The 14,519-nt window shown below is 39.4% G+C and overlaps 1 protein-coding gene across 7 annotated transcripts in view; it reads left to right on the forward strand.

The window, feature by feature from the left end:
* The window catches only part of Opcml (opioid binding protein/cell adhesion molecule like), a 1,382,967-nt gene extending 1,368,934 nt beyond the window's left edge, over positions 1-14,033 (forward strand). For all 7 annotated transcript variants that reach the window (XM_045145867.1, XM_045145868.1, XM_045145869.1 and 4 more), the window contains one exon: positions 8,649-14,033. In XM_045145867.1, coding sequence (XP_045001802.1) covers positions 8,649-8,749 — 101 coding nt within the window. In that variant the 3' untranslated portion in view covers positions 8,750-14,033. The remainder of the gene's footprint in view (positions 1-8,648) is intronic.
* The last annotated feature ends 486 nt before the right edge of the window (positions 14,034-14,519 follow it).

Consider the following 14,519-nt stretch of genomic DNA (forward strand, 5'->3'; position numbering starts at 1 on the left):
AAAAACTGCCATGCTAGAGGAATGGAGAAGTAGCTACCAGCTCTGTCATACACATATAGCCTTAGGTACCTAAGAATCCTTTGCTATAGAACTGTTATTATTTCCATCTCACCTAAGAAAAGCCTAGAGCTCAGAAAATTTACATGGTGTGACAGAAGTCTCCCAGACAGGAATTCTTCCACATAAAGTAGCAATGCCAGGCTTCCATGTCTGACCTTAGCTCCATATATTTTCTAGTGCATACATCGTTTCTCTCCCTTTTAGCATTTTGGAGGGTCACATATGCAGGAATTTGCCACTTTCTCCAGTTAATAAAGTCACATTCATCCCCCATGCCACTGCTCAAAGGCAGCCCAACATTTCTGAGCCCTTGCTAAAGGACTAATTCCTCATAATAGCACTCTTATGGTGGCTTGTCCTTAGGCTGATGATTGTCTATTTGTTTCTGTACTGGGAAGATATGGTACTCACTGTTTTTTGATGGTCATTGGCCACTAAATGTTTATTGAATTAGTAAATAAGTCTTCTAGTCAATGGGGCATCAGTTACAGCTTCTACACATTTTCAACTCTTTGTTCACCAAAGAGCAGTGAGCAACTCAAAAAGAACTGCAGTTTTCTCCCCCCTCTTGAGGAAGTTGCACCACTATTTCTCTGACTCCATTGCATTTCCACTTTCCATATGGCCCAATTCTAATTTGTAAAACAGTATCCACTCCATCCTCCTTGTGAGGGAAACTACGTTAAGCACTCCAATTCACTGTTTAGGAAGACATCCTTGCACAGGCATCTAAAGCTGAATATCTCTGACTATTTCCTGTTGGTAACTGATATGATTTTTATTTCCCAAACACAGTTTAAATCCAGGTGGGTGGGAATAAGTCAGAGAGAAACACTATTGCTTTTGGCTGAGGACAGCAGCAAAATTGTTTGTATTTTCTGCGACCTACAAAATGTCAACATATTAGGGGGAAAATGCAGACATTTCACATTTCATTTTTGATGAGTTTCCTTGTCACTGGCTCATACCCCACCTCCTTTCTGTGAATCATTGACATCTGGTTATTAGCCTGAGCATTTAGAATTTAACACTGAGTAGCCAGGGTGTGCTGATGTCAGCATCAGCACACAACTTCTGATGTTCACTTGCTAAGCTGTTGTCTTGGTGGTAAGCAAAAACAGGCCTTATAGAGAGAACAAAACAAAGATGGCTGCCTTTTTTTTTTTTTTGCCTCCCAGTCTGCCTGTCTCAGTTGTATTAAAAAACTCCGGTTCATCTCACTTGTAAAACAACACAGAGCCCTGTTTTCCACTGTAATTAAGGACAGTGGAGAGAAAGTTCCCTTTGAAGGGAAATGATATCCCTTCATCATTCTGCACTGCAGAAAATCGGGTTCTGTTTCACCAACAAGTGCAACATGTACTCCTCTAATTAGATTTCCTGGCTCCTCTTTAATCACCACGAACATCATTATCTTTTTGGTTCCTCATTAAGAAGGTCACATAGTTCACATTTATACTTAAAAACCTATCCACATTTCAGAACAAAACTGTTATCTCCTGAGACTTTAGATATTCCACTTATCGTATTGTTCTATCAACAAGTTCAACTTGCCTATAGGATTTTCATCTTGTTTTTAATGTGATCACCCTCCCATCTCCACTTGGTAGAATTATGGGTTCTTAGGCTACCTGATGTTGCTAAAGAATGATGATGGACTTCACTATAATCACATCCCAATCCCTTATCACTTATACATAGTACCTTTAAGCTTCTGAATCTCTTCTGATGCAAGCTCTTGTCAGGAGGTTTATGCACTGTTCTGGAGCTTTTAGTGGAATCTGGGGATCGTTATTTATCTTACTTTGTGCTACTATGGAAGAGTATAACTTGCACATCTCTATGTGAAGATGATCATGCTTAAGTTCCAGTTCTAATTTTGTGGAATGGCTTAAATCTAATAGAGGCCTCAACCAAACTTGCTTCTAAAAAATCAAATATTTGGCATGTTTATCTCAACATCAAAATAAGTGTCCTCTCCAAGATAGGCCTTTTTTTTTCTTTATTATTTGTGGTGCCCTGGCTTAGCTTCAAGTGTGAGCACAGAACATATTACTATGGGTGTTTACCATTTTCCCTTTTCTAGAAATTATCTCATCACTGCTGTTTATTTCTCTTCTTTTTTTCTGTATGCTGAAGATTAACTCCTGCTTGTCTATACATCTATCTCCCAGGTCATAGTGTTGTCATTCATAGTTTGTCATGTGTCTTTTCATTCTCATTTCAGCATTGATTTTTAAAGATGCTCAAGTTCAGGCATGAAGGAAGCAATTAAGTTTTAGCTTTACAAAGATTATAGGAGGGGCTAGAGTATTAGAAAAGGGCACCATGGTGTTTTCTCATTGACAATTGATCCCTGAAAACTTATTTACTGAATCCTGGTATCTATCGTTGCCATTCTCACTGAACTGAGTCATTATTTACTGTATCCAGAGCAGGATTCCTTCAGTGTGGCCTTTGCCCAAATGATGAACTAGGCTCCTCCATACACTCCTTACACTAACTCAAGACAGCTGGTCTTCACAAGGAGGCTTTCATCTATGCACAGCAGAACCTGGGGACTCCCCAAGAGGGTTCTGGTCACTCAGTAGGTCTGATGAGGTTTGCTTTGATAGCCTATGGAAAACTAGTATTTTCCTTAGGAATTTTTTTTTTTCATTTATAACAGGATCTTCATATAAGATACTGCTTGAAGAATTAATAAGCATCATCTTAGTTCCAGTCATTGTACATGTATTTGTCTTTTGTGTTGACTCAGTGACTTCACATGGCATATAACTAATCCTCAGAATGACCCAAAAGGCAAACAAAGCTATTCCTTCCCTATTTTATACATTAAAAACATTAATTTGAAAACAGTTGACTGTCTCCTGCTAGTGGCCATACAGCCAGAGATCAAAGTCAGTTCTTTCTGATGCTCCAATTAGATCTACCTAAGAATATCCAGCAGGCAGGATGTTCCCAAGCTGAAAAGGATTTTGGATTATTTATTCCAAATGGCTGTGAGAGATTGAAAGAAAAAGTAAAAGCAGTTTTGCTGGGCCTGGAGGCACTCATCTATAATCTTAGCTCCCTGAGAAGCTGAGGCACAAAAACCAGAAGTTCAAGGACTGACAATACTAGGTTACTAGTGAGACCCTGCCTCAACATTAAAAACAGAAGGTAAGGAGAGGGCTGGGGACTGGGAATATGGCTCAGTGATAGAGCACTTGACTGACATGTACATGGGGGGATTCATCTGCTTGTTTTTTTGTTTGTTTTAGACTGGAGCAAAAACAACACCATGGTTGACTAGAGCATATGTTTTAGAAGGAATAGACTGTGACTACTGACTTCTATTTTCTGAAATAGAGCATGGTGCACAGCACACAGTCTGCCATAAAGAACATAGTAGTACTTCTCTTAGGCTAAATAGGGGCCCATCTTCTTTGCTGAATTGACACGGGAATCCTGGACTTTGTGCAGAGCTTGCTTTGGAACCACTTCCCTCACCCTGCACAGTGTCCAACACCCTCTGAAGCCCTCATAACCAGTGGACTCTTACAGTTTCAACTACAGTCATTGAGATGTTTCAGCCTTGCCAAAACATCACCCCCTGTTTGGCATATTTGGCAAAGACCTTAATAAGCTTTTATTCCAGCAAATAAATGAAAGTAGAAGGAAGATGGTTCATAGCAACAGTTACCTCCATCTCATGACTCTTTTGGCTCAGGAATGACTTAATATCTTTAATCTTGAATAGTCAATCTGATTACTTCTATTTGCAACAGGAAAGCGCAGAGTGCCTTATCTAAGGTAACATAGCTAGAAAGGCAGAGTCAGGATGCAAATTCAAATTCATGTTATTCCAAAGTTAACAGGATTAATTAGTTACACTTTTAGTCATCAGTGACTTTTCTCTGAAGAATATTTAAGTCTCATAGTAAGGCAAGAAGATGAAGGAGGCAGGGAGCCCGTGACATCTTTCTTAGATCTTCCTCAACATGCATGCTTCCATAGACCTATTCCGTAGTCCATCTTTCAGTTTCATCTTTTCTTCAAGCCCTTGGCTTTTATTCAGGTGTGCCTTAATATCAGTCCATTGGATCAGAACACAGCACTGAAATCTCTTCATACATCCAAAACTTTGATTTTAGATAAGAACTACTGTCCTCATTATTTCCACTAAAAAGCAAACCAATGAAAATACCATTGGAGTTCTTTTCCACATTTGTTGAATTTAATAATGGTGTCTCATTGAGTGCCACATACCTAGAAAAGGCCATGCTGCTGGCACCTAAAGAAACCAAGGTTTAGGAAAACTATTCTCAACTTGACTCTGAAGACATGCGTTAGGCTGGGCAGCCACTACAGAGCTCGTGGTGAGGAGCTCCTACATTTCCAAGTCCTCCCCTGAAGCACAGCTTGGCCTCACAGATTCACTAAGCTGACAAGTACAAAAGCCAAAGGTTCCAAATGTGAGCCCTGAGGCATTATAACAGCACAAAAAGTAGAAGAAATAGCAGCAATCCATCCCTTTTTTATATTGCAGCACAAAGAAACATTTGCCTAAGTCAGAAAGTGATGGTGGCATATAGCAGCCCAGCAGGAGCTACCCAACTCAGGTGCTTTCTTTTCCTCATTCCCAGTTGAACTGTTAGTGTAAAGACACAATTAAAAACTCAGCTCATTGCTGATGGCTTTTGTCTCATAGTCCTCCAATTTAGAGAGCAATATATGGATACAAGCCACTGCCTTCTTGCTTGAACAAAGCCTGAAAGCCCTCCTGTAGAGCCGCACTGTTGCCATTTGGACCATAAACCAAATCTCAAATGTGTACAAGTACAGCAGTTCTGGGTTTAATCACTACTGAAGTACATTAGATTCATTCTTAGGCTACAATAGCCACTTTTTATAGACAGACTGACCAAAGGAACTCTGGTAGCAAATTATAATATCTGATACACAAAGCAGGTGCTATCATAATGGCTAAAGAAAAAAAAAAAGTCTCCCTGGAGCTATACAGACATTGGAACCAAAAATAGGGTCTGGGAATGTTTCATGGCTTCTTGCAGTCTCAGGTGGAGATGGCCTTATGGTAATGGTAAAAAGGACAATGGTGATAGTATGTACCACCTAGTGGAGACTTGCCAGCTGTCCTTCCTAGCACCCAATGCAGTTTCCATGCTGACTCAGAAAGCTGGTAGAGGATGAGCCTTCCCAGCCACCAAAATCCACCTCCTCTCCATCTGCAGATAGAGAAATCATAGCAACAATAGGTGTGTCACTCAGCTAGGGAGCAGTAGAGGCATTATGTGGTTCCCAGGCCACTCTTCCCATCACCCCATGGTGCTCTGGTCCCTGGGAAACATGCTTAGTCATTTTTCCATAGAAAGGAAGGAAGGTTGTCAAGACACAATGGTACAGACCCTGAGGACTGTAGCATGATTCATTTGATTCATTTTTAACTCTGGATGTACATGTTCTGTGACCATAGGCAGAGTGTTTAAATGTTATAGTCCTCAGTTTCTCTACTTGTAAACTGGAAATGACAAATGTCCATATCAATGAAGGCCTGTTTTGATGATTAGATGAGTTTAAATACGGTTAACATTTGGCCTCAGGCCTGCTCCATTGAGAACACAATCTAAGCATACCATTGTCACCTTCTTCAGCATGTCAAGTGGCTTTGTTGCCTTCATGGTTTCTACTCTGGAATAATCAAGAGATGGAATTTAATTTTAAGCCCTCCAACAACTGACACACACACCAGAAATGCTCACTTCTCTTTAGGATTCTTCCTCCTTCTCTCTCTCTAACCCTTGCTTTTTTATTTATATTGCTTAAGCTATATCTAATCCTGTACTGATAGCAAGATATTCATAAGAATCCTAAAGTCTACTCACTGACATAATCTGCAAAAAGTAATCCCTACATTAGATACGTTCTTTTTCCTTTGGAGTAGAACACATGCTTCAATTGCTTTTCAAGATAATGTAAACATAACAAAATATAGAAAATATAGAAACACACACACAAGTCCAGTAATAGGTCATGTCTATAAATATTATATATTATATTACATTATATTCATTTATGCATATAAGTGAAAGATTTTCTAAAAAAAAATTCTTTGCATATGAGTATCCTTTAGTAACCAGGAGTCCTACATTTCTAAATTTAACCAACTGCAGATTGAAAATTTGCCTAAACTGGGCATGAAGTCCACTAGTCTAGTATGTGCAAGACCCTTTGTTCAATCACCAAGGACAAGAAAGAAAGGGGGAGGATGGAGATATAAAGGGAGGTAGAAAGTTAAAAAGAGAGAAACATAATACAATAAAAGAAGAAAATACAAATACAAAGGGCTGGGGATATGCTCAGTGGTTAAAGATACTTGTTTGCAAAGACTACCAGTTGGGTCCCAGTATCCATATCCCATGTAAATCCAGATGCACAATTTGGCACATACGTCAGGAGTTTATTTTCAGTCCAAAAGGCCATGGTATGCCCATACTCTCTCTCTCTTTCTGTCATATATACACAAGTCAAAATATCTTTAAAAGAAAGGCAAGGAGAAAGAAAATATTAAGTATGTACACACAGCTTTTCTTGCCATTGTTCTCTAAACAATGTAATATAATGTGCAAGTATTTACATTATAATCTGTATAGTAAGTGAGAGTTGATTCAAAGTATATGGGAGGATATATGTGTAAGTTCTATGTAAGCATTATGGCATTTTAAACAGAACATTTGCAAATTTAGTTTTGTAGATGTTTCTGGAATAGAAATCTACAGATACTGGGGTCCAACTATATATAAATAGTAATCCCTATATAGAGAGATATTTCTGAAGAAACCTGTTAGCCTTAAGCAAGCTATATTTCCTTATAGTCTTATTTAGTGAGCTAAGTAAACTGAAGCAGGAGGATTGCAAGGCTTCGTCTAGCCTTGACTGCATAGGAATCCACTGTCCCTCACATACACTCAAAACAATAAATCTTTTGCAGAAGACAGTTTGCAGAAGGATTATCCTGTTCGTCAACTTTAGCATTTTCCAACATAGTATATTCTTTAGGCCAGCATGATTCCTTAGGATGTGTGCTGGTACAGCTAGAGGCTCCAGAATCTGGCTAATTTACACAAACATTTATGTAGCTTTCACGGGTTCCACAGCATGATGCTACAACTGGACCCTTGTCAGTATTTTTGAGTACTCTACAAAAAAATGCAAAGCAACATGAACCATATTTCCAGTTTTCAAGTACATGTGTCTTTTTAGTCCCAGAAATCATCGCATACACATTTTGTAAGTCAGGGGAAAGGTTCCTATTTGAAATTTTTAAAGCAGGAACAGCTGCATGTTAATTGCTGAAGGGAGAGAACTGGACTTCCTTAAGAAATGGTCTGACTCAGTCCCTTCTTAGGCAAAGCAGGAAATCTATGCCTTGGTAGGCAAGCCAATGGCTTGGGTTTGGTCCAAAGAGGTTTAGCATGATCAATGTTTTTATGGTAGCAGGCCAAGACCTAGCTTCAGGTGATAGAAGAGGCATTCTGTCTTGTCACTGGTTATATAGAAGTGTCTCTCCAGGGCTTTAAATCCACTGGCGATGTGCAATTTCACTTCTTCTTGATTATATCCACTTGTGATCTACTGTCAAGGGTCTTACTTATGACCCTAAGTATTAGGAAATGAAGGTGATGAAAGAATCTAAAGGCAGCATTATACACCTGGCCCTGTGCCCTGGGTTCCAGGCAGGGGAGGACAATACCAGTTTGTAGTCTGTATTTCTGAAGCATGGGTGAGAAGAAACAGGATGTGTGACTTGATAGTTTCATTTCCCAGTGGAAAGTGACTGACTCAGAAGGGATATCATAATTGGCTGGTGGGGTGATAGAAAGGAAATTAAGGAAAAGAGGGGAGTATGCTACTTCAAGCTGAACTATCAGGTGGTCATTTATTCTTGGAAAGCAGTTTCCTTTGCACTATCGAAAGCTGGGACATCACCAGTCACAGTCTGCAGAAAACTTTATCAGCAGCTTTGAGAAGGGCCACTATAACACCTACACCACACAAAGGATAAAGTCAAACATGTCTACACCTAGACTTTAATTGCTCACAAAGTATCTCTTTCCCTCTCACCCTCACACTTGCTTCTCACCTCTCTGGACACTCTCCCCCATCCCTCTGAACATCCTGCTGAACAATTTGTACTGGAGACTGGAGTCTGCCTACATGAATATAGACACTTTGAGACACTGCTTATAAGAGGCCACCAAGTCTCCTCACCTTACTGTGCAGCACTGCCTGTTGCCCTAATGTTAGCAATCACTGTCACCTTCCCTTTGCTGTATTACTTTTTTTTATGCTTAAACTTTCAACAAGTGACAAGGGTCAAGAAATTAAATCATTTCCCCCTTTATGTTTCTATCTTCTAGTAGGTATTTTCCATTTCTCCAATTCTCCATAATTGGAAGGTCAGTGGGGAGGGATGGAACTTGGGATGCTGCTAAGAGAGAAGCATGTCCATGCATTTGCTTGTCGTGGGTGAGTATGGTATTCCTTGAGCATGTACTAATGGGTCTGTCTCTCTTTCCTCTACACAGGGCCTGGAGCAGTCATTGATGGTGTAAACTCAGCCTCCAGAGCACTGGCTTGTCTCTGGCTCTCTGGGATGCTCTTTGTCCAGTTCTTCATCAAGTTTTGATGAGAAACCATAGGTTTTCTGAGCAACGTCTGCTTCTCCATATCAGAGACTTTAATCTGCACTGCAGAGGGCAAACCAGTTTGGGCTAATTTTTGTTCTCCTTCTTGATTTTTGTTTTCTGGGACTTTCAATTTATTTGATTTGCTTTTCTAGTTGGAATGAGTGGGACTGGGGTCAGGGTGGGCAGGGCTCTACAACGGGTATGATAATCATTCATTGGTGTGTCCAAAAATGGAATCTGCTCCTGCTACATTGCTTGGCCCTTTTCTTTTTCTCTACTTCTCTTCCTGCCATCTGTTATACCAAACTTCACACACACACACACACACACACACACACACACACACACACACATCATGGGGACAAATACATGCCTCATGACAAATACCCTGAATATGCAACTTGTCTCATACTGCAGTATATAGCAAGAATTGCATCGACATGTCCGATTATCCTTCTCTTCTAAAATTTGATCATTTTATTCATTTTATTGTACATGTTCTTTCCCCTATCTTCCATTAGAACTCACATTTTTCCGAAGATGTAATCTCACTATATACATACATTCATATATATATATATATATATATATATATATATATATATATATATATATACACATAATTTCCATATATAAATTTTGCCATTTTCTCCAACCACTCGGCTCCACTTATTTCTTCCACTAGCTATAGAGATTAGAGGCTTGGTACTATGCATGTAACCCAAAACTAAAAATTTAGAAATTAAGTTACCAAAAATGGGAAGTATGTTAAAGACAATACTTCTCTAAAAAGTGTATTCAGCTCATAAATTTGATCAATAGATGGCTCATTGTTTATTTAATAAATCTATCAAAGTAATCATACCATTATCCATCTACTTGACTAATTCATCTCTCCACTCAATTTATCTGCCCACCTGCCTTTATCTCTTGTAATCTATATGCTCTATTTATAATTCTGTCAGTGTAATTATCTAAGAGATCTTTGTATTTCTCTTCCCACAACTCACTATGAATTCATCACCATATTAATCTCTAGTCATATTGTATCTATACCACAATCTCCATTTCTCTTCTACCATTAGTAGCCGTTGTCATCTTCAAAATTGCCTAGCAACTTCTCATGTGAAAACCAATGATCTCACAGGCCACCTACACTGAAGAACAGTATCCTCTGTCATAGACTTTCTGGAACATGATAACTGCCCACCCAAATTAGAGGCTATTAACAGATGGGTCAGAGTAGCAATCTATAGATCATGCACTCATGATTCCTAAAAGAGGTATTTCCTAATCCACCTTGTTGGGAAGGTCATCAACCTTGGAGAAGCCTTGGTTAGTACTGTGTTTCTTCTTTCACAGCTGCAGGATTAATGTACCAACCTCATGATTCACTCAGTATCTCAAAAAAGGTGCACATTAGGAACTTACAGGAACTTCTCCTTGGCTGGATTTTCTTAGTAGCAAGAACCTGACAAAACCACACATCTGCGATGTAAAGACAGTTGTTCCTCTGCCAAAGTGTGACAACGATAGTTACAGATTTCTTTTCTGCTCCAGTTCAACTTTGAATTGTTTGAAAATTATCCAGTAAAAAGCTGATGGAGGCCAATTACATGGCGAGTGTGTTGACAACTCTGGTATTTGTTTCAGGAAGCTCTTGTGAGCTGAGGGCACTTGAGCTACTGACTTAATTTCCAAGCACTTGATTAACACAACACTGCAAACAGAGGAGGTAGTGCAAATGACACAGTTCCCTTTGCTACTAGCTGCTTCTCTGGCTTTCAAGAAGATAGCCCCTGACTTCCTATGTTTAAAGCAGAGCTATACAAACAACGACAGATCCAAACTTTCTGCATTGTCTCCTGGCATCAGAAGGATTCAGCCAGCCAGAGATCCTGCAAATCAACAGAATAGCACTGAAAGTCGGCAAGGTCTGTGCTGTAGGGACTGGCCTGCTAAGGAAGAGCATTAGCTTTGACTTTCTCACAGACCTGTTCAAACCTCCCTAGGAAACAATTGTCAGCTCCACCTTTACAAACTAACAAATATGAGTTTCATCCCCTTAATGCTTTACTGACCTCTTGTTCCAATATAAGTGCCCTTTCTGTCCATCTACTATGGTAACATGATCACAACTTTAAAAGTGGTGACACACACACACACACACACCATATACAAATATAGGCTGCCTTGACATACAAAAGCTGGGCACTGTTGTAGGAGGTATAGCTGGTGTGAACAAAATTAATATTGTATTTGCCAGCTGTAAACAGACATCTGCATTTCCTATTGAGTTGCCAAGAATAAGATTTTGGGAACACAAATGATGTGCCAAAAACAGTCTATTGATTCCAAGTTCCAGAGGCAATCATGAGCAGGCAGAAAGTCAAAACTAAAGGTCGGCATACACATTTTGGATCTGTCACTGCACTCAGCACCTGGGACAGGGTTGGTGTCAGACGCTGTGAGGATACATGGCATTTGATAGCTCTACTGAAACTATATCTGCTACTTTACAATAAAAGTAAATGTGGATACTATGGTGTTGAAAATTGTGAGAACATGGTTCTTGAAATAGACAAACAGTAACTATTCTAATGCACACTTGCAGTAAAGAAAGCTGTCTATCTTCCTTGAACAAGCAGGCTGTCAGAACCTTTAAGATGCAGTGAGTCTGGATTCACATCACTACAGAACTCAGCTCTGCCCCCTTTCACTGGATGCTAACAAGTATCTTTGTGGGTTATCTATTCAAGCCATCTTTCAGATGGAAAAAGAATAAAAGATGCTACAGTCAATCCTCCTCTGTCTGGAATTAAAAAAAAAAAAAGCCAAGTTGAAAAGACCCAAGGCAGCTTGGTAATGGATGTGAAGAGACATGGTCCAGCAGTGGCACCTAAGTGACTTTGGTGGGGATGGTTATGTGTGATCTTGAAACAAATAGAACAGTAAAATGTTAACTAAAGGAAATATTCACACTTGAAATGATTTCCAGTTTTATACATGAAGGGTGGAAGGCTAAGACCTACTGCACATATTTGTTCCATGATTGCAATGGTGGGGGTATAGAGGGGATAAGGGTAAGGAAAAGAAATGCACAAGTGTCTAAGCAGTTTAGTTTATTGGCAGTTTTCTAAGTAGAAAGGAAACTAAATAAGCCTTACCTTGAGATTAAGCAAGAAAAACTCAGCAAAGGTAGTTGGTGTGAAACTCTTCCCCTTACCCTTCCCCAAACAAAGGTAATGTGTACTCCCAATGAAAATGCTAGTGTTAAGGTTCTGGCCAATCTTGTTTTTCAGTTGTTTAATGTCAAGTGTCTGCTATGGTCATCTGTGAATCTAAGCAAGGGTGTTTATTTTTTCTTTTATGTTATCATTGGGAAGGGTAGAGATTTAGGGGACTGGTTGTCAAACACAGATCTTATAGCAGTGAGCTCAGTGCATGGCTATTCTGCTGGTGGCTACAGTTGAGCTCAGCTCAACAGAACAAAAGGAGGGCTTTGTGCAACCATAAGGACTCAGCTTCTTTCCTCTGAAGTCCAGGCTTCTTACTAGAAGATGTTGCTATAGGTTGCAAAGTTAGTTCTCAAAATCTGATAGGAAATGTGCTTCAGGCCTCCCAGAGCCCCCATCTGAGGCTGTATCCCTATGGTCAGCTTGCCTCAAAAAAAGATAGTAGCAAGCTCATTACAGAGACTGCATCAGGAATAGCTATAAACCGATAACTAGAGTTGTCACAGGTACTTCCAGTACCAATGGGGTACCTGTCTTCAGTAGTGACACATGGTTGTTAGGAGCCCCATCATAGATGGTGGGGAGGAAGAGTTTGCAAAGTTATGAGGAGGTACCTGTCTTTAATTTGACTGTGAGGTCTCACTAGAACAGAACTACCTAGTTTGGTAATATATAGAACCAACCCTCCCCACACAATATGTTTATTCCTTTTAGAATTAGGAGAAACTATAATTTTATACATAAGTGTTACTGAGGACTTTACTATATGACCATATTGCAAATTGCTCATGTTCCCATGGGGTATCCTCTTTTGTCCCCTCTCTCCCTCCCCATTCCATTAAGCACCCTCCTCAGGGGGAGTTTGGTAATCATTGTGGAGTCACCAATGTACCAAGATAACATTTTTTTTTTCCTTTTTGGCAAACTGAATTTTTTCCTCTAAAGACTAGAATCTTTGGTTTTTATTTTATGCAAGCTCTATTCCCAGTTCCTCTCATGCCAGATGATTGCTTCTCTCCTTATTATCCAAGGTTCCCCTGTGCTTTCTTTCAAGACAAGTAAGTTTGAGTAGCTGCCACAACACTTCACAGGTGTGTAAGTAGGAAAGAAACATTTGAAAAGATACCATACCACAAGAACTCTTAATGACCATGAAAAGCAAACAAATAAAATGCCAGGCTCATTTCCTTCACTTATTGATTAAAAGAAGAGGTATAAATGAAAGGAAGAAGAGATAGATTCACAATTAAAAGATGTGGTATAAAAATAAAGCTGAACCAGATCATCTTAGCTTCCAGGTGCAGAGTACTCAGGGCCCAAAAGAGCGTGGAGAGTGCTTAATTAGTTGTCCTTGTTATCCTGGCAAAAGTGAATGGCTAAGCCTAATTTCTTGCAGTTGGGAGAGACTTCTTTTTGTTTCTTTTAGTGGTGCCCTTTTAAAGCACATAGTTTTCCACAACATTGGGTAGAGAAACATTGTGAACCCTCTACCTTCTCTGGAAGGCTACATTCTACATCACTTGTCAGATAATATGAATATTAATAATAAGAATGATAATTAATAATAGCAGCCCTTGTGTTAGTGAAAGGGAGCATTTTTAATCATTCATAAAATTTTTGTGACATGTAAAGTGCAATTGTGAGGAATGTGGGGGTGTACGAAAATGTGTCTGTCAAGTTCAGAGTCCTCTAAGCTTAAAAATATGACTTTTATCAATGGTGCCATTAGTAGCTGTGTCAGACAATGGGTTTGCCCATTTTCACAATTTTCCTTAAAACAAATCTATGTTTAAATGCTTTAAAATTTTATCACATGATACAAGATTATAAGTTTGTCAGCTTTCGAAAGATCATTTTCCTTTTTCTTTCCAGTTTTTCCTTTAAAAATCAATGGAGATTTGAATTCTGTCAATCATTGTATTGAGGGTGAATATACTACCTGAATTTTGTGCATGTTCCATTGTAGTTGTAACCCTTTCTAATTCAGGATGGATATGAGGTGGTTGTGATTGTGCAGTGAATCAATAAAGTTTGAAGAAATTTGTAATTTTTAGGGGGCTGTTTATTAGGATGTCACTGTAAAATCCAGGCATGGAAAACATGGAACAGTGTTGTTTTAGACTTCGAGGAGCCAACACAGAAGTCAGAAAGCAGAAGTAATCCCTCTGTATACTGTTCTTTCTCACATACAAACTCACACATACAGGCCATCTAAGCATTTCCGTGTTATAATCTGTATAGAAAATGTCTGTGCTATTTACAAACAACATGATGTGCAGCAGAGGCATCTCAGACTACACTACTGACTGACCTAGCCTAAACTGAAGTTAGAACAGAAGAGAGAAGTTTCCCAAAGGCAGTAACCTAACACCGCCCTGTCTGGGCATTCTCCTACCTTGTGACTTGGATGCTTTAGCCACCAGAGTCTGCCCCCACTCAGCAAGTACCAGTATGACGGTGTGGTGCTGATGATGTGAACTAACTCCTGAAAACGGGTGCCATTGGACTGATAGTTTAACTTAGCTGGGACTGT

The sequence above is a fragment of the Jaculus jaculus genome, chromosome 3 (genome assembly GCF_020740685.1).
Source record: "Jaculus jaculus isolate mJacJac1 chromosome 3, mJacJac1.mat.Y.cur, whole genome shotgun sequence".
In the NCBI taxonomy this organism is placed as follows: Eukaryota; Metazoa; Chordata; class Mammalia; order Rodentia; family Dipodidae; genus Jaculus; species Jaculus jaculus.